The following is a 27,757-nucleotide window of genomic DNA, read 5'->3' on the forward strand; positions in this document are numbered from 1 at the left end:
GCTTAACATTTTATTAAGCCAAGATTATTTATTTGCATGCATTTTCTCAGTTGATTGAGCGAAGGTGATTACAGATTATTTGTTTTTCGTTATCTATTAATTTTTCCCCTAGGGTGGTGGCGACTGCTGGTACATGTATATATGTTGAAAATGAAATAGATCAACTCAATATTTAACCCTTTAGGGCTTAAACACCATAATTTTCTTAAAGTGACAGAACGGCGCATCTCATCAAAAAACTGACTAGATAAAATTTTCCGACAAGATTTGGAATTTTTTACTACTCATAAATGTATAAACTTTCAGAAAATTACAACTTTTACAATTAAATAATTTGGATTATTTCATTAAAATTAATAGTTATTTATGGGACGTAAATATATACATCGCAACGTGTTCGGGGTTCCACATTCCATGCTATGCACGCATGCGTATATAGTTTTCATAAACAAAACAGCATGGTTAGAGAGGGAATCCCGGTAGGCCTGCTACATTGACAAAGTCGACCAAAAAGAAAAAGAAACTGAAAATAGAACTTGAAAAAGCAACTTTCCTGACTAAAATTTAGTTTGGGGATTAATAAAATCGCTGGATAAGGAAGAAACGGAACTCGGCGACACTCACGCAGGGCTCTCGAAGGTTTCGACAGGTTTGTTGATACTTGTTATCATTTCTCATTTTTCCGTCGCTTTCAAAGAAAAAAAATAGTGTAAACTCAACATAAAAAATACATCTTTGACTTATAAACATTGTTGCCATTTGAAATGCTAATTTTTTTTAACTGTGCAGAAAAATATTTTGTTTGACATTTGCCGATAACGTATGATTAGTTGGTTTTTCCTTTCTCGGACCCCAGTACACAAAACGTAAACATTTGTACTTTTAATTCTGTTAAATTCGCCTGAATGCAGACTAAAATCTTTGCGATTATTATTTTAGATTATTTTATCAGAAAGTTATGATAATTTGTGTTTTTGAAAATTGCTTTCACCCAATATTCATTATAACTGTAAACTCTACAGTGTAGGCACGTGACGTTTTAGAATTCACGTGGTACAAATAAACAGATCTAAGATTGCTCCAGTTCGTACGACCCTTGATTTTCCGGCAGATTCTAATTACGTTAATTTTGTTTGAGTAGAGAATATTTCTGTTTCTCAAACTGCTTACATCAACTTTATACCTTATTTCTTAATGACATATTGGGTAAATTTGAATGAAAAAGCACACATTTTGCAGCCGCTTTAAGGAAAATGTTCCGAAAAAGTTATCATGTGTGAAAATAGGGTCAGAAGGTAAAGTACAACGGATAGACTAGGACTAAACCCTGAAGAATAGCAGGAAATAGAATAAATAAAATGATTCTCAAAACAAAATTGTATTATAAACGTTCACAATGATTAGCATTTGTGTAAAAAATGTGTTGATTCAACCTTTTGAAAAAAAATTCACAATATATTCCTACAGAAATTTGAAAATTACAGTGACAAATATGTTCTTCCAATATAACTAGAGAAACTATAATCGAGCTCATGCTCCTAACATCTGTAGTTACCTTAAATAACTTTCAATAAAGTACATGTAGCTGCAGAGTTGTAGCTCTCCGAAAAAAAAAAAATATTGACAGACCGAAGAACCACAGTGCCATCGGTACCACAGAAAAAAAAACTGCATATTTATTGCGCATAAAAAGTTGGGCTTGGTTCTGTATTTATTTCTCCAAATTCTTAACTCAACTGCACAAAAGCTCGATTAAAAAAAAAAATCCTTAGAACCTCTATCAATAACTATCTGTACGAATCGCGTTGGACCGAAGTGTCTTGCCATCCAAAATGGCAGTTTAAATAGGCGAAATTTTGGGTGGCCCAGGAGGATATGGGAAATGTTACAATGTGAAAATACATGTAGTAGAAGAATATGTTAGGAACACATGGTAAGTATTTTGAGATGGTAGTTTAAATAAACGGGGACACAGATAGAGACAGAACACTCTTTTGTGCGCAATAAATATACACTTTTTTTTCAATAGGTGGCACTGTAGCTCTCTGGTCTTCTATCCCTTTTCCAGACTAGCCAACTAGAGATCTGCAGCTACCAATAAAGTTCCAGACACATCGTCTAGCTTACACATATAAGAAACTTTATGGAAGTACATGTAGGTATTACTAAACCTTTGCAACAAAATCAAAAACAAAAAACAAAAAAAGACACAAAACAAAACAAAACAAAATTATTATTCAGATGAACATGTGAAGTTTCTTCGTGACAAACTTTGTCCGAGATGACGGACCGGCAAGTAGTAAAAATACTCAACTGTGCTGTCACAGTTCTTATTTTTTATTTATTTTTGTTTGCCTTTTTTTTTTTGTGTAATTATACGGAGTGAAATATGTGTATTATTCAGATATCAGAAAGAGTTATCCTTCTTTGTAAATTTTTGAATTATCTTCCTTATCTTCCTTTTGTATCAGGAGTTATCTCCCTCATTTTCTCGTGCAAGTTTTCATTCAGTCTGCCATTAGAGTTCCATCCGTGTAGTCCGAAATATCTGACGTTTTCCAGGCTTTTTTCACGATTTTGATATTTTACATGCCAGGAAAACGTCAGAACCGGCGCCATTACAAAAACTGGAAATTTGCCGCCTCCAACTGGAGGCGGCATTCTCGGATTGATTTTCGATACTTGCTAACCGAATTATAAATGCTGAATTCACAACTTATCAGTAGTACAATGCCTTTAGTACTCACCAACATCGTTTATATGGGTTTGTTTATGAAATATACAATCTGTTGAAAACATTTTATCAGAGGGTCGAGTTTTCTTTTCATTTCGTGCATTTTAAATTCTTGCAAGACCAAATCGAAATGTGGAGTGATATTTTCTTTTCATCGATATTGGTGAGTACTAGAAGCATTGTGGTACTGATAAATAGTAAGTTCGGCATTTAATTCCGTTCGCAAGTATCGAAAATCAGCTCCGGTTGGAGACGGTGAAATTTCCAGTTTTCGTAATGGCGCCGGTTCTGACGTTTTCCTGGCACGTAAAATATCAAAATTGGGAAAAAAGCCTGGAAAACGTCAGATATTTCGGAACTACCATCCGTGATGATGTACATGTAACATTCTTCATACCTTCTTACGATATGTGGCCTATTACCATGTAAGTTTTTATAGGAAACTTTTGTAACTTCATACCTATTATTTGTAAAGTTTTTTTGGTGATTATTTATAGAGTTTTTGTGTATTGAAAACTTATTCAGACCGGTATATTTTTGTAAAGTTTAAAGTCACTGAAGTCACGAGAATTAGTTATTGTTATTCAATTTATCTAGTATGCTTTATAGTAATTTAATTTGTTATTATGATAAGGTTTATAAGTGAGCTTTTTTCTATGGAACACTGTTATTGTCTTTTTGGTATATAAGTATTACAGTATTTGATTTTGTTTATTTCAGTTATTTACCTCATTCGCTCACTCGCTCGTGTAGACTCATTCGCTTACTCGCTCACTTAGGCTCACTCACATAGGCTCACTTTGTCTCACTCACCTAGGCTCATTCGCTCATTCACTCATTGGAATGTGAATTTGCTTGCTAATAAATATGGAACCAGTTTACCATGTGTTCTTCAATGATCAAGTGTGAGGTTTAGCTAGCTGTTCCAGACAGCATAGTAAATAAATGTCAACTGGCCAGAACCAAACCCAGAATTTGAGGATGAGTGATCATCATCAAGAAGAAGAAGACGAACACCAGGCCTCTGCCAGGCCGAAACGTCACAGGGATCTAACTGAGAAAGGTCAAGAACTCCTAGACAAACAGATTAACACTTACTCAGCTCGTTTACAAAAGTTATGGAAAAATGTTGACACTATCATAGAGGAAGTAGACCACACATCTTCTAAAAATCCAGAACTCATCATACATTTGAAATCACAATTAGAAACAAGAATAGATGCATTCAACGTACTCTTCAGTGAATTCTGTGGTTTTCTGGAAATACATCGAACTGAAAAATGTGTACATGAACTTCAAAACCTCAAGTTTTCAAAGAAAGGATATTCTATCTTATTTGATACTGCTTTCAGAAAACTGAATGCATTGTACCAACAGTCACCACAGCTTCATGAACAGAAACCACCTCAGGAAGAAGATGTCCATTCAAATAGGTCAACAAAGAGATCGTCAACAAAGAAAATGCCTCACAAACTTCTTCAATTAGCAGTAAACAAAGTTCATTGTCTGAAAAGAGAAAGAAAGCAGAAATTGCCCGTGTCAAATTAAAATATACCGAACTTGAAATGAAAATTAAAAAGGAACAATCTCTTCTAGCATTAGAAAGAGCTAAGTCTCAGAAAATGACAGACGATTTAGAAGCAGATCTACAATTACTATCTGTTAAAAAGGAAGTCGCGGTCGCTGAAGCAGAAATTCTCAGTGAAGAGGAAGGAAGTCAGTGTGGTCATAGTGATACATGTATTAAACATTTAGAGAGTGTTGACAGTAAAGAACGTACAAAATCATATGTAGAGCAACATGCTCAAATCAGAGCTCAAAATAAAAACATTTGAGTAGAACCTGAAACTATTATGAGAGACTTACAAGTGACACCAGAAGAGGAAATTGACTTTCTTATCAAATTCACTAGTCTATCAGCACAACAACAGATTATCAGCATTAAAGCAGCAAGTGCGAGCAATCCTGTGCATGGACTTCAGAGAATTTGGCAAAGATTAGAGGAGAGATTTGGTTGTCCTGAAATGATAGAATCTGCTTTAAAAACGAAACTGAACGCATTTGCTCCTATTACATTGAAAGACTATCGTCGTCTATATGACTTGTCTGATATTTTGGATGAAATCCTAGCAGCAAAAGAAGATATCCGTTACCAATCATTACTTGCATACTTTGATGCGTCGACAGGAGTGAAAACCTATCGTCATGAAGCTTCCATACCAACTTCAAGAAAAATGGACGAATACAGCAGTGAAATACATAAGTGAACATCATGTTGTGTTTCCCCCATTTCATGTATTTGCAAACTTTATTCGTGAGCAAAGCCGTATCAAGAACAATCCCAGTTTTGCTTATACAGAGTGAAACTTGCATATCCAGAAACACAGTGACAAAACTCTGAAGATTTCAAGCAGGAAAACAGCTGTGTCTCGGCAACCACAGATTCTTCGTAACTCAGGAAAAGAAAACCAGTGTCCCCTTCATAAGACAAACCGTTCCTTGGAACAGTGCAGAGCTTTCAGAACAAAACCATTTGATGAACGGAGGAAGATCTTGAAAGATAACAATTTGTGTTTTAGATGTTGTTCGAGAGATCATAAACAAGCAGAGTGTCATTCTGATGTGCAGTGTGGAGAATGTGGAAGCAAATTTCACACATCACCATTACACGTGAACAGGACAAAAGTTCAGACTTCATACCCTTGGAGAAACTATGGCGGGGAGAATTTCACTGAGAGACAAGTTTTAGATTCTGAAAATGTGAACATCCCAGCTGTGAATTCTAAGTGTACACAAATATGTGGACAAACATTTGGTGGAAAATCTTGTGCTAAAACCATTCTGGTGCATGTGTACCCAAAACACTGTCCGCAAAAATCTGTGAAAATTTATGCAGTGATTGATGACCAGTCAAACAGAACACTTGCTAAACCAGAACTCTTTGATCTTATGGACACTCATGGAACTATGACAAATTACCTGTTAACATCTTGTTCAGGAAAAGTTCAAAGGTCAGGACGTAAAGTTCATGGATTAGTTGTTGAGTCATTAGATGGACAAAACTGTATAGATATACCTACAATTATTGAGTATGATGAAATTCCTACACCAGATGTAGCCCTACATTATGAACATTTGCTTGACATTGCTGATCACATACCACTAGTTGATCCTAATGCAGAAATCCTGTTACTGATAGGAAGGGACATAACCAAAGCACATCACGTTTTAGACCAACGCATTGGATTGGGAAATCAACCCTGTGCCCAAAAATTGTCCCTTGGTTGGACTATCATTGGTGAGACTTGTTTGGGAAAAACCCATAAACCAGATGTCATTAATGTCATGAAAACTTGTGTTCTACCTGATGGCCGTCCAACTCTGATGCTACCTTGCAACAGTAACTTACAGGTCAAGGAAAAAATCCTCAATGAAACCTCAACAAACATCATTTGTACAAAGACTGAAATTGGTGAAAGTGTTTTTCAGAGGACAGAGAATGATGAAAAGTTAGGACTTTCTATGGATGATCATGAGTTCTTAGACATCATGAATTCAGAATTTACAAAAGATCTTGATGGACATTGGCAAGCTCCACTTCCTTTTCGTAAGGACCGTCAAAGACTAGTAAACAACTATGAACAAGCTGGGAAGAGAACAAAACAGTTAGATAACACTTTGCAGAAGGATCCTACAAAGAAAGAACATTTCGTGGAATTTATGGATGCATTGTTCAAGAATCATCATGCAGAAATAGCACCGCCTCTACAGAGTGGAGAAGAGTGTTGGTACTTACCATTGTTTGGAGTTTACAACCCAAAGAAACCAAACAAAATTCGAGTTGTGTTTGATTCTTCAGCAAAATTCGAAGGAAAGTCGCTTAACGACATACTACTTACCGGACCGGACTTGACAAACAGTCTTCTGGGTGTTTTAGTACGGTTCCGCAGAGAGAAAGTCGCATTAATTGGAGATATTGAACAGATGTTTTATTGTTTTAAAGTCTGTGAACCTCATCGAAATTTCTTGCATTTTCTATGGCATGAAGACAACAATCCTGAAAAGAAACTGATCGAAAACCGTATGACTGTTCACGTCTTCGGAAACAGTCCCTCGCCAGCCATCGCAACCTACGGATTACGCAAGACTGTTAAGGAAGTAGAAGATATGTTTGGGACGGTGTAACTCAGTATGTAGAACGTGATTTTTATGTGGATGATGGATTAACATCACAACCTACCGTAGAAAAAGCTGTGGACCTAATGAAAAGAACACAGAAAGCTTTGAGTTATAGGAAATTACATCTTCACAAAATAGCTTCAAACAACCAGGAAGTTATGAACGCTTTTCCACCTAGTGATCTGTCAAGTGAAATGAAAGACTTGGATTTATCAAAAGACAATCTACCAACACAGCGCAGTCTAGGACTAAACTGGGACTTGCAATCAGATTCCTTTTTCTTTAAAATTTCAAATGACGTCAAACCATTCACAAGAAGAGGTGTATTATCAACAATAAATAGTATATTTGACCCCCTAGGATTTCTCGCCCCAATTATCATGCAAGGCAAGTCACTTATGAGGAATCTTCTTCAAGAAACAGTCAACTGGGATGAACCTTTACCAGAAAATCAGTCTATTCAGTGGGAAAAATGGAGAAATTCCTTACAACATCTCCAAAATCTACACATCCCAAGAGTTTACATAGAACTGACTCAGTCATGGAGTGAGACAATGAACAAAACAATTCACATTTTTTGTGATGCTTCAGAATCGGCAATATCAGCAGTGGCCTATGTAGAATCACAAGGAAACTTTGGATTTATCCTCGGCAAATCAAAACTTGCGCCCTTACAAGGACATTCGATACCACGTTTAGAACTTTGTGGCGCTGTGTTAGCGGTGGAAATTGCTAAGTGTGTATCAGAACAGCTGGAATTACCGATTGAACATTTTAAGTTTTACTGTGATAGTAAAGTAGTGTTGGGATATATTTTCCACAATTCAAAGAGATTCTATCAGTATGTGGCAAACAGAGTGATGCAAATTCGAAAAGTGACCAAACCAGATCAGTGGTCGTACATATCAACAGACAAAAATCCAGCTGATCAAGCAACGAGACAGATTCCAGCTCAAGCTCTACAAAACAGTACTTGGCTTTTAGGACCATCACCTGCACACTTACAACAGATTCAGCACCCATGCATATCTTATGAGATGGTGGACCCAGATTCAGACAGGGACGTCAGACAAGAAATCACTTGTTTAAAGATTGACATCTCTAGACTCGGACTGAAATCGGAAAGATTCTCACGTTTTTCACAATGGAGGAAACTTGTTGAAACTATTGCCAGACTTCAACATATAGCACATTCCTTTCAACAAGGAGACAGTAAATGCTCTGGGTGGCATGTGTGTGAAGATTCAAGAACTGTGGAAAATTTCAACAAAGCTGAGAAACTTATCATCAAAATTGTGCAGAAAGAAGTGTATTTAGAAGAAATCCAGTGCATATTGAAAGAAAAACCTCTACCTAGAGATAGTAACATTTTACCTCTTTCACCATTCTTGGATAAAGATGGAATACTGAGAGTCGGTGGACGTCTCAACAAAAGTTCTTTACCAATCAACGAGAAAAATCCAGTGATAATACCCAGAAACCATCATATAGCGTTGTTGATTGTTCGTTACTATCATGAACTCTGTAAACATCAAGGTCGCCACTTAACAGCAGGAGCGATTCGTAGTGCTGGATTCTGGATAATAGGAGCCAGAAAATTAGTTTCATCCATACTTCAAAACTGTGTCAAATACAGAAAATTACGTGGAAAGCTATTGTGTCAAAAAATGTCGGACCTTCCTGCAGATCGTTTGGAGCCTAGTCCACCATTCACTTACATTGGCCTAGATACGTTTGGACCATGGGAGGTAGTTACTCGTCGGACGCGTGGAGGATCTGCAAACTCAAAAAGATGGGCAATCTTATTTACCTGCCTTACAACGAGAGGAATTCACATTGAAGTTGTGGAGGAGTTGAGCTCTTCATCATTTATCAATGCCTTTAAGCGGTTTGAAGCCATTCGAGAAAAAGTTACCCAAATTCGTTCAGATCAAGGAACCAATTTCGTGGGTGCTATAAATGATCTGAAAATCGATTCAGCTGGACTCAACTTAGAAGACGGTAAATTCAAAAACTTCCTTTATGATTGTGGAACTACTTGGAAGTTTAATCCACCCCACTCTTCGCATATGGGTGGCGCATGGGAACGCCTCATTGGAGTAGTAAGACATGTGATTGATGCAGTTATGTTGGAGATACCAGATAGATCACTAACTCATGAGATACTGACGACATTTATGGCAGAAGTTTCAGCAATCGTAAATGCCAGACCATTAGTCCCCTTATCGGAAGATGCAGATGAACCGTACCCTCTGAGCCCTTCCAAGAATCTTTACCCAGAAAACCCCTGTGATCGTCGACCTTCCTGTTGACAAGATGAACATGTATCAAGCTCAATGGAAATGCGTACAGCATATGGCAGATTTATTCTGGACGCGCTGGAGAAAAGAGTATCTTCATACTTTACAGATTCGTCGCAAGTGGACACGTACTGAAAGAAACATTACACAAGGTGATATTGTGTTACTTCGCGATAAAGATGTTCATCGTAACCTTTGGCCTATGGGTGTCATTGTGAAAGTGTTTCCCAGTTATGACGGGAAGTTCGTAAAGCTGAAATTCGTGTCGTGAAACGCGGTTGCCAGTCGTCAATATTCATTGTCCAGTTACAGAGATGGTGTTGCTACTATCCAATGACATTGATGTATAGCTTGTAATTGTATATGTGATGTTAGAAACATCAGACGGGGAGTGTGCTGTCACAGTTCTTATTTTTCATTTATTTTTTTTGCCTTTTTTTGTGTAATTATACGGAGTGAAATATGTGTATTATGTATTATTCAGATATCAGAAAGAGTTATCCTTCTTTGTAAATTTTTGAATTATCTTCCTTGAGTGGAAATCTTTTGTATCAGGAGTTATCTCCCTCATTTTCTCGTGCAAGTTTTCATTCAGTCTGCCATTAGAGTTCCATCCGTGATGATGTACATGTAACATTCTTCATACCTTCTTACGATATGTGGCCTATTACCATGTAAGTTTTTATAGGAAACTTTTGTAACTTCATACCTTGTATTTGTAAGGTTGTTTGGTAATTTATTTATAGAGTTTTTGTGTATTGAAAACTTATTCAGACCGGTATATTTTTGTAAAGTTTAAAGTCATTCGCTTACTCGCTCACTTAGGCTCACTCACATAGGCTCACTTTGTCTCACTCACCTAGGCTCATTCGCTCATTCACTCATTGGAATATGAATTTGCTTGCTAAAACCCCTGTCACACCGGGACTGTGTCCTCACGGCGATCGCACGGCGTCCATAAAAAATGCAAAACGCCGAGGTGAGCGCAGTAGAGTCTCCTACAGCGCCGTGACAACGCGGGGAGATCTCCACTGAACACGGTAGGGTCGCGTAGGGTCTCCCAGAACGCCAGGGGACGGCGCACTTTGGGCATGCACAAAGTACGCGCCGTGTGATCGCCGTCTGATAAGAACGCAGTAGAAACGTAGTATGATCGCCGTAGCAGCGCGGTGAGATCTCCAACAACGCAGTGGGAGCTCCGTACGCACGCCGTGAAGACGCACATGATCGCAGCATGAACGCAGTGATAGTAGACCTCGCGGATTCCTTGGAGATGTCACGGCGTTTCTAGCACGCTTTTACGGCGCTTCTAATGAGATTAATTGTCTTGTGATTTTTTTGACTGCGATTACACAGCGACAAGGAGTTGTCACTCGGACCATTGCGCTCCCTTGGCGTTTCTACCGGGTAGGTTGGCGATTACAATGCGCTTTCACGGCGTTGTTAGAGCGTTGTCTGCCAGCTCACAAAACAAGAGCAATGGCCTCATATTTGATCAGCAATAATTCTAACGTATTTGTTGCACTCCTGGCCAGGAGCATGGGATTGGAGTAGAATTGGGAAGTAAAAATTACACCAGAACCTGTTCTGTTGTTTCAGTGGAGTTGTGATGGAATTACTTAAATTTTATAACAACTTTTAAGTGTGTTTATTTTTTACATTCATAATAAAATCAAAGTTCAAAACAATTATAAAACTAACAGTAATTTAGTACTAAATTATTCAAATACATCATTTTTGAAGTCTTTTCGTTATGTGACTCGAATCTTTAATAAAAAAATGTGTTACGCTCCTTCTGAATATATATCCATAGTGAAGAACGCATCGTGGACGTATTGTGAACGCAGCAAGCGCAGTGAGAACGCCGTGAACGCTAGGTGACAACTCCTAACACGCCGTAAAAGCTCCGCGGAAGCGCAGTCAATCGCCAAGAGATCTCCGTTGGGAACGCAGTAGCACGCCGCGAGAACGCCATAGAAACGCGTGGGTCGCCGTAGGGACGCCGTGACATCTTCACATTGTAAAAATTTTACAGAAATTTGTGCGATTTCCCTGCGATTCCACTGCGATTTTAACATTTTTACAACGCCGTAATGACTCCGTGTGGACGCAGCTTGGTGTGACAGGGCCCTAATAAATATGGAACCAGTTTACCATGTGTTCTTCAATGATCAAGTGTGAGGTTTAGCTAGCTGTTCCAGACAGCATATCAACACTTTTTTGTTATTTTCTATTGAAGGACACAAAGGGATTATAATTCATATTAATCGGAAAGCAGTGGAGTAAATTCTTGTATATTTATCTGCAATATACTCTAGAGGTTAAAGTTCAATTGAAAATGCCGTACAGGAAGCCTGTGACCACCATTCCTATGACAAATGTAATATTATGAGTAGACCGCCATTTTGGATCTTCAAAAAGGAATGCATTTGTTTGCTTGTCATCAAATACCAGGTCTTCATGGGGGTCTTTCTTGGATGATTGCCCACAGATTTCCGTTACCCAGCGCCTCCAGAGAGGACGAGAGTCTGCAGAGGACTCGGAAGCGGCGGGGAGACTTTCATTTGATGCTAAAATGGAAACATTACATAAATTGATTAGTATAAAATTTACGAAAAAAAGATCCTCTTATATTTTCAGAACAATCACAATTACAGGCTTCATTTAATTGATTACTTTTCTCGAAATCAGATTTTACTGTTCAGAATACTTTTTACGTTATACCATGAGGGTAATGATAACCTCATTAGAACCTTATTGTAACGCCTTAACGGTCACCAGTATCATTATATTTTTTGAACCAATTATATGGGAGTCTTCTCCCATCATGCTATATTTCAGACTGGTCCTAATGGCAATGATTAATTTTATACAAATTTGATTAACTCTCAATGAGTATATTCCAATTTTAACTTGAAATTATGTAGGCTTGGTTTTGGGGAGTTTTTGCGATCAGCTTGATTTATAATGCAGTATAAAATATTGTCAACTTCTCAGTAAATACTGCATGCATACAAAGTACATGATTTGGAGCAAAGTTATCATGAGAACATATATATATATATATATATATATATATATATATATATATATATATATATATATATATATATATATATATATATATATACATACATTTGTAAAGAAAAATAATTTAAAATAAAAAAAGCTTTTAATTCCATCCTGAAAGTCTGGACCCTTTTTGCGGAACCATCCCTGTTCTTTGGGACATAAACAAACTTGAATATACTCTTCATAAAAGTGCTTGACAAGTATTAAAATTTGTTCCAAAGCAGATCTTGAGAAAATTTCTTAAAATTTTTTTTTAGGTATTTAATTTAGTACACAATAGATAGGCCAACATTTTCCTCAAATTCAATTTTGTTCAAACTTTGATATTTTGTTCTAGGATACTCTTTATATATAATATGAAAGAAATTCAACCGTACATTTTTTGCCCACTTAGTATGAAATATGGCCTATCAGACCCCTGTAAGAAGACTGTGAAATCTGACAGCCGTCCTGAGATTGTGCATTTTCAAAAAATAACCAATTGATCTATTGTAAACTTGTGTGATGCTGTTTATAAAGAGAACCTTTTAGTACTAAAATTTAGTAAAATATTTTGATACCGGTATATTTGAGTAAAATGTGATGTAAAAATAGAACATACATAACCCAGGAATTGAAAATTTACATGTAAATATGCCACACGTTAAGTCCTCTTTAAACAAAATGTATGATTCAATTTTTACAAAAAATCAACAGAATAATTAAAATGAAACCCAGATAAAAATATGTCAAAATGAGGAAATTTGAACCGGCGGTTTAAGGTATTTTGGCGATTTTAAAGAAATCAAATACGGAAGGGATTACCCTATTTATTTTTATATAAAAATTGTATAATGCTGAGAAAAATATTCTATAGATTAATAAAATTGCTGCACAAATCCTTGGCATTTTCTCAATTGAACGGAATTTGAAGAAACTTATACCGGACGGTACATTTTTACCCTTATTCAACTAAAAACTTTACGAATAGAAATTATACAACTGAGCTGGTGATATTTGTGCAGCAATACCAGCAAACTTTGGAATATATTGCTTCTTAATACACCTTGTTTCAGTTAAATAAAATAGAGCATGTCCTTGCGCCGAAGCATTTTTGTTGATGTCCATTATAATCTTGTGTATGACGTCATAATATGACGTCATGATGTGTACTGCCTATCTCATGTCGTGGGCACCAAGTATGTATTAGACAATAAGTTTTAACTTTCTCTGTATAAAAGATATAGTCCTTAGGCATTTTATTTAGTTTATTTGCATAGAAATGCCTAAACCTAGCCTTAACTCACCTGAGTATAAGAAAACAAAAAAAATTGTCAAATTAAATGCACGGTAGATGAAGAATATCAAACACTACTTGGAGATCGACAAAATTATGTCTAGATTTACCGTTTGGTTTTTCTACAGACATTATCGTGTTTACTGTGAACATTTCGTCACCGCTGTCTTCCTTATTTCTCTCTGTTGTTATCCGAGTTTTCCATGTCAGGTCTTTTATCTGCATTAAAAAAAGATTGTCATTCTGTGATACTTTCATGCTATGTGTCAACGTTCTTATTATATATGTATTGGCTATTATTTTAATTACTTGTTCCTCCGTCTGCGCCTCAGTAAGGAGACTAATAATGACAATGGCCAGAGAAGTGATAAGAATCATTAGAGCGCCAAAGTATGTGTAATGAAGATTGGCAAGAACTGAAGGTCGCGTGTCCTCTTCACCACAACCAGGCGCCGGGTAAGCCATATCCAGACCTAGTCTGATTATCCCACACATGTGACCAATAGCTATCCCCCAGAAGGCCCCCTAAGGAGAAAATATACAACAATAAAAATGATAATCTCTAAACGTTCACAGGGATAGAAATTTGACAACTTAAAATTGTATACCAGGTACCTGTTCAGTCATACGTTTCCAAGCAACGGCCAATAAAAAGAGTGCTCCAATGGGTGTTCCGAGATAGCTTTGTACAGCATTGATATAAGCAAAGAGTTGTCCTCCTTGTGAAGACCTCACTAATGGTATCCATAGAATGCTCACTACACACAGAGCAACGATGAAGATTCTGAAACAGCATCATAGTAATTATCTCCCTAACTTTTAATGTTCTGATTGGTTCAAACTGTTGACATGATTTTTGCCATGTTTTTATTTTTCTGCACAATTTAAGATACAATTGCTTTGATGATCAAGGATCCAAGATACAAAAAGTTTTCTTTCAAATGATACCGAATAAAACATTCTGATACAGGTATATGTTGAAGATTAATTGAATCCTAACATATACTTTGTGCCATCATTTATCACTATCTAATACCTCCCCACAATCAAAAGTTCCCTTTGTCTTGCTGTTGGGCGCATGCGCCTCCAAAGGTCCATTGTAAAGATGGTGCTTGAGCTATTAAAGATGGACGTCAGTGAGCTCATATTAGCAGAGAGCATTACCGCCATTAATAATCCACGGACACCTATAAAAAAAACCCATAAAACTAAAGACTAAAGGCTAAAGATTCCAATTCTCGTTACTTATTTATCAAAATTATACTTCACTTTACAAGAGATAATGAACAAAAATTAAGTAAAAGTCACATCAACGAAAGATGTGAGGGCTTATACAGCTTATTTTCTGTAAAGTGGTATATAACATAATAATAGAAAAAGAGACTTTTACATTGGTGGAAGACATCAACATATCTAAAACACCTACAATGTTGAATTCCGTTGGATGGTTCGAATATAAAACTTTCAAGGAATATATGATAATGGGAATACAAACCATATGGCAAAAGCTCAAGGACAAGTTTTGGGTAAGCTATATTGGAACAGCCAACAGGGTTATCACAGTACTTTGTACACTCCTCTGGATCCGCACATCCCACTTCGTCTGTAAAACATGTTTAATAGGCAATAGGCACAAACATGTAATGTACATGTATATGCAAATATATATACAAAGAAGTGCCTTTTTCATCCTTACAAAACAAAATTCAAATATTATACTTTTGGAAACAAAGTTTATATGTATACACGTGGTAAATAGTACCTGGGTAGAGGGCTCTACTTATCATCCCGGGGAAGATCATCATAACAAGAGGAAGCATCTTCAGGTATCCTGCCAGCAGGGCCCCACCCTTGGCATGGGAGAGATTCCTGGCTGCCAGAGAACGCTGTACGATAACCTTATGCAGAAAATTAAATTTCAAAGTGTTTGTTTAAAATACAGGTCTTAAATGTCTGTAGCTTTCCCAGTAATAAACTATTCAATAATTTTACAAAGCAAAGGAGATTTGAATTAACCCGCCAGTTTACCTGATCACAACACCAATACCACAAACAACCAATACTCGATTGAAGGAGCAAACCAGGCCAAGGGTTATCAGAGTTCACAGGGTCACGAAAAATGTGAAACGCATCATCCCGAGGCATTCCGCATGTAGTGTTCTCATTACGTATCGAGGGATAGGCTTCCATATATTTCTTCTGAAACTGACCATATCCACCAATTTTGTTAAAGCCTACGAAAACGACTTTTCCTTGGTTATGAATGTAATGCGGTATAATTTTTTTGCAATATAATTGAAATATCACAATCCTTTTATTTGTCACTTTGTATATGCGTGTATTAATTGTGTTAATTTGTTTTATGTAATTATTGGTCATGACTGTATGCCGACATGGTAATTGTCCATAAAGTGAATTGAATTGAATTGAATTTATCCACTGGAACTTTGAAATTTTAACTTTCGATTAATTAACTTCGATTTGTACCCTGTTCTTTGTAAATGTCCATTTTGAAAACATTTAAAGCGCACTTCTTCTATATATTTACAACGCTGGAGGACCACCAGAATTATTACATACTTATTCCAACTACAATAAAGGATCCCACGGTTAGAATTATAGTTTGCAAGGCATCCGTGTAAATAACAGCTGTAAGACCACCTGTAAATTATAAAAAAGAACACATACTTATTTAGATTTTCATAAAGTCTTGAATTAAAGCTTGATTATTTTTCGCTATTTTAGTCTCTGTCCAGCCATGTACCTAAAACTGTGTACAGTCCGGTAATGACGAGAAGAGAGGCGATGGAGGCGTAATTATTCCACCCCAGGGCCAGCTGTATAAATAACGCCCCCGAAAAGATGCTGACCTGATGAAAAGAAATAAGTTAATAGATATTTTTACAAAATGATAGCTTTAAGAAAAGTAAAAAAAGTTTATTTATTGAACCTGATAAAAAAGATTTATAAATAAAGTTTCTATACGTGTAATCAATCTTGATTCGCATTTGCTTCAGCAGTCGTTAGATTCAATGCTAACAAAAATGTCTCGATTACATTTAGTCACAAATTACTGTCAAACAGAAGGAGAGATAATGCTCATACCGCCAGTTTTGTGACGATATAGAGCAGAAGAGAAAGCACACTCATGTAGATACGGATTCGCTGGCCCCCAAATCTTTTTCCCAGGTATTCAGGTAAAGTATACACCTTTAAAACAGAATCAATCGTAGAGAGACACGTAGTGTAGCAGCAATATAACAAAACCCAAGTTGTCTTCTTAAAATTTTGATTTCTATTGAATTTTCTTTTTTCCTAAAAACCTTAAATTTAACTTTACCTTTGCTGAAATATACACCGGAAGAAAGAACCAAGCAGCAAGGGCTATCAGTGGAAGACCCTAAAAATTAGAATATTTTTAGCATATTGCAAAAAGATTATTCAAACAAAAACACAACACATTCTTCTTACATAATGAGATTCATTTATGGGCAAAAATCCATTTTTAATTGTTAATTTTCACGTAAAATTAATTTTAAATTTGGACTTCCTCAGAGCTGTACCGTCCATTCGTAAGATATCATGGCTATTCCAGCAGCCGCCCCGGAACCAGCCAGTCCAATGAAATGTTCAGTCCCAATATTACTGGAGTAGATCGATGCTCCGATCTGTGTAAGAAATATCAGTAACAATTACATGTATTTAGAAAGAAAATTTCATTTTACACAAGGTGTGAAAAACTCTGAAATACATTATTTTTAAGTATATATAAATATGAGAACAGTTCGTATTATTTCATGTTTTTACTAAAATATTTTGTATTTATTAATACAATATGGAAATAGGAAACACTCTCTTTATCTAAATTACCACTATGATATTTGTGTAATCGCGGTCTTAAATGTTTTGATTGTGACGATACTACCATCATACATGTACCTATTCTCTCCTTATTTCATACCTTAATTAAAAGTTACTTTAAAAATGTGGGAATATCAGGAATACACCTTCTGGTTTTATGAAGGGCAATCTCCTTTTGAAGAAAGATAATAAAAAAGGTTAAAATACGGATGACTAAATAAAAATTATGTTTCTCAAGAACTACTAGTCCGGAAAAAATGTATGACCTCCGTAATGTTACTTTGAACTTTCATAATGTTATGGATAAAGTAAAAATGCAATCGATTGATAAATATAAACAAGGAGTCTGAATAAAGGATTAAAAATCATGCAAAAAGATTTACTTCTGTTGAAAATGTTTAGCAAGATAGATCTCTGTGATATCATCTTTTACCCTAATCCCTCATTATTAATTCACTTGTAATGCCTTGATTGAAGTATTTGATACAGTTGAATTTTTATGTGATACAGTGCTAAAGTTGTCTCTGGTCTGAACTTTAGTAAATAAGTAAATTATTTTGCAAATGCAGACTAGAATTAAAAAGATAATGAAAGTTTCAGAAAGGCATAATACAGTATATTTCGAAAGAAGTACAAGATTCGTACCTTCTAGCAATTGTTTTTAAGACTAAACAAAATAAGCCTTACCATAACAAACCGGGACACTTGTTCTATTTACATACCTATTCGGATGCTGCCTTATCGAAATTAAACTTTCAATATAGAGAAAAATGCCAAAACTTGGAAATATCTGGAATATTAAACCACGTCCCAAATGAGTGTGAAATAGGTACTTGATGCTACATTTTCTTTTAAACTCATGTGCACCGTTTTGGGTATACAATTCAAATCTCAGCAAGAGGTTATATAAAATTCTTATATAATAAAATCGTGTGTTTATTTTTTGCTGATTTCATAGGGTCAATCAAGCAGTTCTTTGTTCTGGTCAAAAATGTAAAATAAAAACGAACAGACTGTCAAAAGGAAAGACAAACAAACGTTCATAAAAAGGGTCTCTTGAGAATTTGGCAAGTGAACTAAAAAGCATGTAAATTCATTGCTAAAATCTCTAGCTGTTTCTGAAGTGTACATCCCGATAAATAAATGATAAATGGTACCTGTTAAAATTCAATTGACGAAAAGCTTGCGTTACTAGTATATAGAAATGACTTATCTTTATAATGGCCAGGCGACCTCTTAAATTTAAATCTCACAACTAGATAATATTCAGTATACACAGTACTTTAAAGCATTGTTAAAAATCCTTATTATAATCAATTTTATATAAGTTTAAAACACTTCTATATAATATATATAATAACACATAATAGATATAATATCTAATATTAGTATAAATACTACAACTGAGATATATTTAGAAGGATAACACTTAGGGAAAATCTTACAGGAAACCAGGTCATTTGTCGTCCTGCTAAAAAGTAGCTGTTGACGGTGCCTCGTGTATGTCTCCAGAAAGCCTAAAATGAAAGTTAAACACTAAGAGGCACGTTTGAATCATAGTAATACAAAAGAATGTGGTTGTTAACTGTACATTAAAAAAATAGTGTATGCCTAAAGCTAAACATAAAACTCGGTTATGGAGAAGTCCTGGAAACCTTTTTACTTACTTTGTTATATCCGTTTAACGAATTCGACAAAGTACAGTATATAGGCAACTCGCAATAAACGTAATTTCAATCATATAACGACTAATGAAAATTAAATACAAAACTTCCTTTAATAAGAGAACTAAAGTTTTCTGTTGAATTAATTTTCAAATATAATACTTACTGTACGAAAAATAATGCAAATTTATAATATATATTTATATTGAAGTCTATAAAATTAAGATGCAAATTTCATTATTATTTTAACCCCTGTGAGACACAAAACCAATTCCGTAACTTTGTTATATCAGAGTTCTTTATCTTAAACTTTACAATGAATTGTTAAGAATTTTACCTTATATCCAAAAACACTTCACTATATCCGTAAATTCGCTTTATTCGTTTTCGTTCTAAGCGAGTTTTACTGTATAGATCTTATGTCAGCGTAAAAAGAATGTAATTCTTGATAATTTTCTCACATAAAAAGCATACTCATCATTGCGTTTTTTTCAGTAATACATTATTTAATTCATTTTTATACAATTTTCTGAATATTAAATAATACTATTCTTTAATTTTCAAGATTTTTTTTTACATCTTTAAAAAAAGAAGAAAATAAAATTATATTTTATACAAAACTTACCCATAATCCCACTGCAAGCACAACCACAAAATAAATGACCACAACCAGAATGTCTGACCAATGGTCTAAGCCTCTGGTAACCATTCTTACAAATCGGTGACCTTATTTTATCAGGTATCCATCTCCTTAAGCAACGGTAAGCAATAAGTCACAACCTTTCCAACAAAAGATAAAATCAAAATGGGGATCAGAAATTCAAAACTTACGCAAAAATTCTTTCAGGTCTCCTTGAACTAGAGCTTGGTGTCACGTATTAAATCAAGGACTTATTAGATAGGGGTTTATTATTTTTTTTTTGTTAGGTACCTAATTACATCGAGTATCATTTTTATCATCATATATTAAAACATATGTCGCTGACCCAGAACGGATCTAAAATCTAATTCTAATTTACTAGGCTACATAAACATTAAAGATTACTCAAAATAGGATGCTTTTCTCACACAGTAGTATTCATCAATATCAGTTGAATTTTGTAAAGTTTGTATCGAATGTTGTACTCTTTTTCGAAATATAGATGTTCAGTATATCAAATGTAAAAGGTAAAGATAACGAACAGTGACCGATCTAAAAAAATCAATAAAAATCAATAATACGAGTATCTGAAGAGGGCATAAAACACGGACCCCTGGAAATTCCAGAGGTGGGATCAGGTGCCCAGGAGAAGTAAGCATCCGCTGTTGACCGGTCACACTACATTGCGTAGTCAAATTTAGTATAAAAACAAAGGCCTAACAAATGAAACAAGTCAGCCAAAATACGACCCAATGATAGGTTATATTTGCTATCAAAGTATTTTTAACTACCAGAAAATTTACGAAATGATGGCTTTAAACGAGACTGTTGAAATCCCTGCAACATCAACTTACCAGTGAGAAGTCTGTCTCGCTTTAAAAATTGCATGATCGTATTCAGAGCAGGCTCTTGGGTAGCGAATAAGCTGGGAGACATAAACACCAAAAGCAGGTGATAGTGGTGTATATTACTACATAAATAAGGAAAGTTGACGATGGAAAAGCTAAAGTCATCGTTTGTCATACAATTTAGTTGTTATAATTGGCCTTTATCATCTTGAGTTAGGAAAACATCTAAATATGAAACAGATGTGGCAGGCACTGTGGTGTCTTTTATTTCAAGTTCACTGGGATATATCGAGTCGACATACGAATGGAAATAAGTATTGTTACTTGATAAAACATAAAACATCAAAGATATATCTGAATGCCCAATTGAAGACCACAGCTATTTTGAAAGACGCAGAAACAGTGAAGCAATGCATGATATTATAGCGTTTATACATGACGAATCTTATGTCAAATTTGAGGCTATATTTGGTATATATTGATATTTGGTATATATCCATATTGGATCTAATTTGATGCAATATTCGGTATATAAATGCAGTTCTATTTTTTCCTAATTTGAGGCTGTAACTGGTATATACCAAATATAGCCTCGGGTCTTATTTGAGGTTATATTTGGTAAAATTAAATCGTTTTGATGTTATAAACTGTACAGGACTAAAGATGCACTTTCTACCCACCTCGAGTATAGTAAATCTTTAATATTTTAATTAGATGGCGTATACCTGCACTGTTACATCCCTAAGTGTGCACATTAGCCTCAATATATTTTTTTACTTTAAAAATAAACCTGTTTCCCTTATAGTTTGAAATGACTATGCTTAATGTTATAAAAAAAATTATAAGAATCAAGGATCGAAAAACCCATCTTTGATCCTTACCCTAACAAAAAAAATTACTATCATTTACTATAGTATCAAATTTTTTTTACTATGAATTTCAAATTGCTATATTTCAGTTTCTTCAAGTCCTAAATGTTATTTTGTGTTGTAAAAAACATTACTTGTATATTCAACTTTACTTCAGTTGTATGTAATTAAAAAGACATTAAGGTCCTAAGTCTAAAAAAGAGCTAGAGTAAAGTTCCATAGCATAGTATTTACTATTTTTAACTATAATAAATGATAGTTAACTTTATTACATATATTTTTGTTAGGGTAATACAAAAATATTATACCTCCCATCACAATTGTGTTCCCAAGCGTTACCAAATTCTGAATTCGATGCACATTTTAATGTTCCCAACTTCAGAATATGATATTCGAGCTGAAATCATACGATGATGCTTATGTTCAATCATTCGGGACATTGTTTGCTGAATAATGAATTCCAATTAATGTGGTTTTTTCTGAATTTTCGGAAGTCATAGAAACTTTTCAAACACAATAAGGTATCGAAAGAGAAAATACAAAGAAGCCGTTTGCCAGGAAATAAATTTTATAATATATTCAGGAAAAAAATATGGAGCTTTTTGCTATGCCCAGTTACTCTGAGTAAAGTCCAAAGTGCCTTATAAGCAGATTTGTTGAATACTATACTCTTAAACATTTATAGGTAAAAAGAATTCAATCATTCGATAGTGGAGAAAAAAGAAAGGATCTCTGAAGAAAATGTTAACTCGGACTAAGAATCATGCCAACCATCTATCCTTCCGTTTTCACTAAATCGAATGCCACATTAGAAAGACTACATGAACAATATGTTATGGTTCCAGCAGACAAGGCTTGTAACAATATGGTCCTTAGTTTGTAAGGCTCATTATAGAAGAATTTGGTTTTAATTCTACGTCTGGAAATTCAACTTATACCCACAGTTCACTTTCTAAGGAAGAAGTCCTTCAAAGTCACATTTCAGTGTTTAATACTTTAATATTCAAGTCAACCAAGGTAAGGTCGATCTTCTCTACCTATACTGCATTCCTTAACTTCATAAACATCTGTACAAACAAAGATACATTACAGGGTCCAGCAATTGTTCTACAAAGCTCCCATCTTTACTCCTTACAAAAATATTAACTGCTGTAAAGAAGAAACTTCAGACGTACTGTGCTACGGTATATTCTAGAAGTGGTGTAAATCAGATTTGGATTCTCAAAAACACCAAAGAACTTTTAGAAAATTTAAAACCTACCCAATTTTTTTCTAAATTCAATAACATCAAAACGTACGATTTTTAACACTCTATACAACCATTCCTCACGATAAATTAAAAACAAGTCTTTTTGATATCACAGACAACTGTTTCTTCAAAAAAAAAAAAAATGGAACTCGGAAATTTTCATATCTTGTGATTGATCATCAACACTATTAATTAAAAATCACTCTGATTCTACACATAAGTACTCTGAAGTTGATATTAAAGGGTGATGGAGTTCGTCTTTGATAACATTTAAGTAGTGTACAAAGACCTAGTCTTCCAACAGACAGTTGGGATTTCGATGGGCACTAATTATGTTCCTTTATTAGCTGACTCGTTTTTATAATCAAATGAAGCAGAATATATTTTAAAACTTCTACATGAGAAGAAGAAAATTGCTGTGGCCTTCAACTCGACATTTAGATATATCGACGACGTATTGTCAATTAACAATAGATACTTCCATTCATATGTCGACTCGATATATCCCAGTGAACTTGAAATAAAAGACACCATAGAGTCTTCCACATCTGTTTCATATTTTTTTGTTCTGTCAATACTGAAAATAGACGAAAAGGACCAACTGACAACTAAATCGTATTACAAACGAGATAAATTCAGCTTTTCCAACGTCAACTTTCCTTATTTATGTAGTAATATTCCGCCATCATCTGCATATTATGATGTTTACGTCTCTCAACTAATTCTATACTCAAGTGTATGCTCTGAGTACGATCAGTTTTTAAAACGAGGCAGTCTACAGACTGATAATCTGATGTTATAAGGATTTTAAAAAAATAAGCTATCATTGGGTCGTATTTTGGCTGACGTTTTTCATACCATTTGTTAGGCCTTTGTTTTTATACTAGATTTGACTACGGAATGTTCCGTCTACCTGATCAATACTTAGGGCTCATGGTGGGTGTAACCGGTCAACAAGGGAAGCTTACTCCTCCTAGGCACCTGCTCCCACGTCTGGAATTTCCGGGGCCCGTGTTTTAAGCCCTGTTCACAAATTTGTATTGTTTGTAGATTTTTTGAGATCGATCACTGTTCGTTATCTTCACCTTTTTCATCTTTACCCAAAAAGATCATATTATTACCTAGTTTTTCGCAGGCATAATATTTGTTTACTAGTATAAGAAAAAAAGCTGAATATGACTGCACATTGCTTTGAAAGAATTGCTGGAATAAGTATATGTCTTGGTTATTTTTTCTTTTCTTCTCCTTTCTTTTTCATTTAAAATAAAATCAGCTATGACTATTTCTTCATCCTAGAGCAAATTCAAATACATTTTAAACAGAGTGTTAGTTTGAAAAACAAACAAACAAAAAATACCCAAAGAAACAGACAAAAACAAAACAAAATCGAAACAATGATAATAATAATAAAAAGAAACAGAATCGAGCATCGAACATTGCACAAGCTGACTATTAATCTCCAAAATTTATACTAAGCTGGAAAAAAGAGTAGCTGATTTAAAATACCTACTTCAAGCAATTTTTTTGGAATCTTAAGAAGAGCTTCATCCTTGTGTTGTGCTTCTAGAGGAACTCATTTTAGTCAAAATACACTTACTCCATTGATATCAGGATTGACTATTTTATACTCCCCGAACATGTCTCTACTTGAAAAACCTACGCGACACAAAGCTATTTCTTATTTTGTGTAAAAACTTATTCCATGAACTTTTCTGCAAGAAACTGATTGTCTTTCAGATAGGAATGAATTGGCTTGATAGTGAATTAATGTGCGTCATAAGCCGTACCATACTTTGTATTTGTAGGTAACAAGTTGTTACCAATGTATTATAACTTTGCAATTTTTATCTGAATTAGTATGCGTTACGAATTTCAATGTACAATAGTGAGGTGAGATGTCTTTTGTTAAAAGTATGGGTTATCTGTACATAACTCACATATTTCTATAAACTCCGCCCATCGAGTCCTGGACAAAAAGAGCATTTCAAAGAAGCAAACAACATTTTTAAATTGAACAACCACCCTGACTAGATATACCAAATTAAAGAGGAAAAATCAGAAATTATAAAAGAAAAATTAGACGATCATTATCAATTGAAAATTTGCATTTAGAATGACTTTTCGTTAACAAATACAGACAAAAGCAGAAATCGCTTTTTATATTTATTTTTTTTCTAAAATTATTCTCCTGACCAGTGAGACATTAACATGTCTTATTGAAAACAAGCACAATTTTCAATTCAACAAGTCGGCAAAATTCGTACTATATGTAAAAAACTTGGTCAATTTTACTAAACTTTGGTACAAGTCGCTTACCCCATATAATACGCCCATCGGGTATCTGCACATAATCAACAATATTATATGGGGTAAGTACTATTTATTTCATATTAGAATTTGAATGAATTAAAAAAAATTTTTATATATATATATATATATATATATATATATATATATATATATATATATATATATATATATATATATATATATATATATATATATATATATACTAGTATATATATATTTGTGTGTGTGTGTGTTTTCTGATATTTTAGTTATTAATTAAATCGTATTGCTTATGTAGAAATAGACGTTTGCCCCAAATAGCTTAATGCTATAAATAGGTCATTGGCGAATTTTAAAAAGTGAAAGCATGTCGTTAGATATAAAAAGCACAATTCAAATCTAAATTGAAAAGAAATATGAGACATCTGTCTCGAGGGTTTTGAGGACGGAATGATTTCTGACCTGCATGTGAAGGTATCGTGACATTGCGTTCATTATAATTTGACATGTTGACCCTTTATGATGAACACATATAACTTACCTTGCTGCTAATAATCCACGTGTGTCAGTTCAAATATCTTTATTTGTGAAATCTGAACAAGATACAGGTAACACAAAAGTAGGTCATGCATGTATAATGAAAACATATAAGGCCCATATCATTGACCTCCTGCCCTGTGTATAAATCTTTCTCTAAAAGAAGAAATACTGACTTGCTGATTTTTCCCTTTTCACTCTAACACTAAAATGTGATGGTATATTATGATAGGATAAGTTTTGTTGTTGTTTTTTTTTTTATTGATGGACTATTAATGGTAACCTAAACCTGAAATGGCAATGTCATGCATTCTTTAAAAACCACTCAAATGCATCAGTTTTATCATCAAAAGCTAATAAATGAAGATTCTGGTTTAGAAGTAATATCATATTGGACAATTTTTTTTTCTTCCGATGGGAATTGATGGTCACAATAAGGACATTAAATAAAAAGCCATGAAATTAATAACGTGAAAAGATTGTTTCAGCAGAAAATAAAGCATATATTCTTCAGCTGTTTTTTTTTTTTCTTCACTTTTAATAACGTATCTTTTAGAAATTTGTCTTGTCTTCTTGTCTTCATTTCGACAGATTTGAAAATTCCTGTCTAATCCATATCTTTGTAAAAGAAAAAGTTAGAAATTTCACTTTAACTTGGAATAAAAAACGGAGTTTTCGAGTGCGATAAAAAAAATCTTAATTAGTTTTACGATGTGTAATAATTATTTTTCAAGTATACGAAATGACCAAATCTAAAGAAGATAACAATATATTATTAAGTGCTTTTGTGGAAAAATTACATGTTTTCAAAATATGTATTTTTAGTGGGTTTTTTCTTCAGTGAATGAGAAAGAATGTACATGTATATCATATTGTCGACTTTAAAATACAATACCTCAAACTCACAATACAACAAACAAATGTGTATAAAGGCAGGATTGTCAAAACTTAAGAGATGGTGGTCAAATGTATTCCTAATTAGTCAATCTTTTTTGAGAAAATTTATTAAAATAAGTTATGTAAAAACTGCATGTCAACTATGTCCCGGGATGTGTGTAATACCCTCACCCCAAATCTTTAGAGTATGTGAAATTAAATAATGCATTATTTGTATTAAAAATACTTCTTGAAATCGTAATTCTTCTTTAGGAATGACTATATTGTTTTCAAAGCAGTAAATTCACGATATTTTATGTTTACGACTGAACTTACGCCTAGCTGCAGAACAGTAGCTTTCTGATTTAGAAAATTCGGACAGACAAACCAGAGAGCTACAGATCCAAGCATTGTAAAAACCTTCGATTTACGGCGACGCTTTTTTGTCGCTCTATTAGGTATTATTTTTTGTAGAATATGCGTTTCCTCGCTCAAAGCATGATTTCTTAAATTAACTATATGTTTTGCTTCTATTCATGATACGTATGTTTTTATTGGGGAAGCACTTGTTCATGATGTCATAAATCTTGCTCTTTAATTTATCGTGAGGAATGGTTGTATAAAGATTAGAAAAGTAATCTTTTTGAACTGTTCGTTATCATCACCTTCTACATTATATTTTTTGATGCGATTCAATTTTTTTTTATTTCTTTGGAGTGTTATAAAATCAACATTTGATTTACACCACTTTTTGAATATGTTGTATCACAATACCTTTAAAGTTTTTCCTTTACAGCAGTTTATATTTTGTTATTTGGTGAGCAATAAAGAAAGGGATGCATGTGGCTGAACAGTTGCTGCACCCTGCAATATAACGTTGTTTGTAAGGATTTTTATGAAGCTTTCGAATCCAGTATCGGTACAGTAAATCAAACTCACTTTCATTGATTGAAATGTTTAATGTATTCTAAAAGTGAAGCATATGTGTTTCACAAAAATACATGTATATAATATTATATTGTTTAAAATTGAAATGGTATATATACCTTCTGTTTGTAAGAAAGCTAGCGGGTATCATATCAAATGGTACAGTTCTAATTATAATACTATAATACTTGAGGTGTCACTAGCTAGCGGATATCATATCAAATGGTACAGTTCTAAGTATAATACTATGATAAGAAAGCTACACGGTATCATATCAAATGGTACAGTTCTAATTATAATACTATAATAAGAAAGCTAGCGGGTATCATATCAAATGGTACAGTTCTAATTATAATACTATGATAGGAAAGCTATCGGGTATCATATCAAATGGTACAGTTCTAATTATAATACTATGATACTTGAGTTGTCATTA

General features: G+C 34.2%; 3 protein-coding genes across 3 annotated transcripts; 2 read left to right on the plus strand and 1 right to left on the minus strand.

Moving 5' to 3' along the window:
* The first annotated feature begins 4,587 nt into the window (after window positions 1-4,587).
* Window positions 4,588-6,919, plus strand: LOC133174074 (uncharacterized). Its single transcript, XM_061309116.1, has 2 exons — window positions 4,588-4,923; window positions 5,114-6,919. Exons 1-2 carry the CDS (start codon window positions 4,588-4,590, stop codon window positions 6,917-6,919), a joined length of 2,142 nt encoding a protein of 713 aa, XP_061165100.1.
* Window positions 6,920-6,996: 77 nt separating this feature from the next.
* Window positions 6,997-9,225, plus strand: LOC133174075 (uncharacterized). Its single transcript, XM_061309117.1, has one exon. The coding sequence runs from the start codon at window positions 6,997-6,999 to the stop codon at window positions 9,223-9,225; it is 2,229 nt and encodes a 742-aa protein (XP_061165101.1).
* Window positions 9,226-11,496: 2,271 nt separating this feature from the next.
* LOC133174177 (sodium/mannose cotransporter SLC5A10-like) lies at window positions 11,497-19,825 on the minus strand. The gene is made up of 15 exons (XM_061309240.1): window positions 19,712-19,825; window positions 18,868-18,939; window positions 17,125-17,229; window positions 16,902-16,961; window positions 16,667-16,771; window positions 16,326-16,431; window positions 16,142-16,222; window positions 15,590-15,795; window positions 15,324-15,459; window positions 15,057-15,164; window positions 14,598-14,748; window positions 14,177-14,345; window positions 13,871-14,086; window positions 13,672-13,780; window positions 11,497-11,783 (listed from the first exon to the last, which is right to left on the minus strand). Exons 1-15 carry the CDS (start codon window positions 19,793-19,795, stop codon window positions 11,542-11,544), a joined length of 1,950 nt encoding a protein of 649 aa, XP_061165224.1. The 5' UTR covers window positions 19,796-19,825; the 3' UTR covers window positions 11,497-11,541.
* Window positions 19,826-27,757: the final 7,932 nt, after the last annotated feature.

The sequence above is a fragment of the Saccostrea echinata genome, unplaced genomic scaffold (genome assembly GCF_033153115.1).
Source record: "Saccostrea echinata isolate AGI-Se365-2 ecotype Australia unplaced genomic scaffold, CSIRO_AGI_Sech_v1 ptg000057l, whole genome shotgun sequence".
NCBI classification, from domain to species: Eukaryota; Metazoa; Mollusca; class Bivalvia; order Ostreida; family Ostreidae; genus Saccostrea; species Saccostrea echinata.

Excerpts from the sequence above, each read along its gene's own strand:
- LOC133174177 (XM_061309240.1), bottom strand. The coding sequence starts at position 19,795 with ATGGTTACCAGAGGCTTAGACCATTGGTCAGACATTCTGGTTGTGGTC. Across the intron at positions 16,772-16,901 it reads CGGTGTATATTTCAGCAAAG|GTGTATACTTTACCTGAATA; the intron begins GTAAAGTTAAAT and ends TCTGTTTTAAAG. Across the intron at positions 15,796-16,141 it reads CTTTATTGTAGTTGGAATAA|GCTTTAACAAAATTGGTGGA; the intron begins GTATGTAATAAT and ends TCGTTTTCGTAG.
- LOC133174074 (XM_061309116.1), top strand. The coding sequence starts at position 4,588 with ATGAGAGACTTACAAGTGACACCAGAAGAGGAAATTGACTTTCTTATC. Across the intron at positions 4,924-5,113 it reads ACTTTGATGCGTCGACAGGA|AAACACAGTGACAAAACTCT; the intron begins GTGAAAACCTAT and ends TTGCATATCCAG.
- LOC133174075 (XM_061309117.1), top strand. The coding sequence starts at position 6,997 with ATGAAAAGAACACAGAAAGCTTTGAGTTATAGGAAATTACATCTTCAC.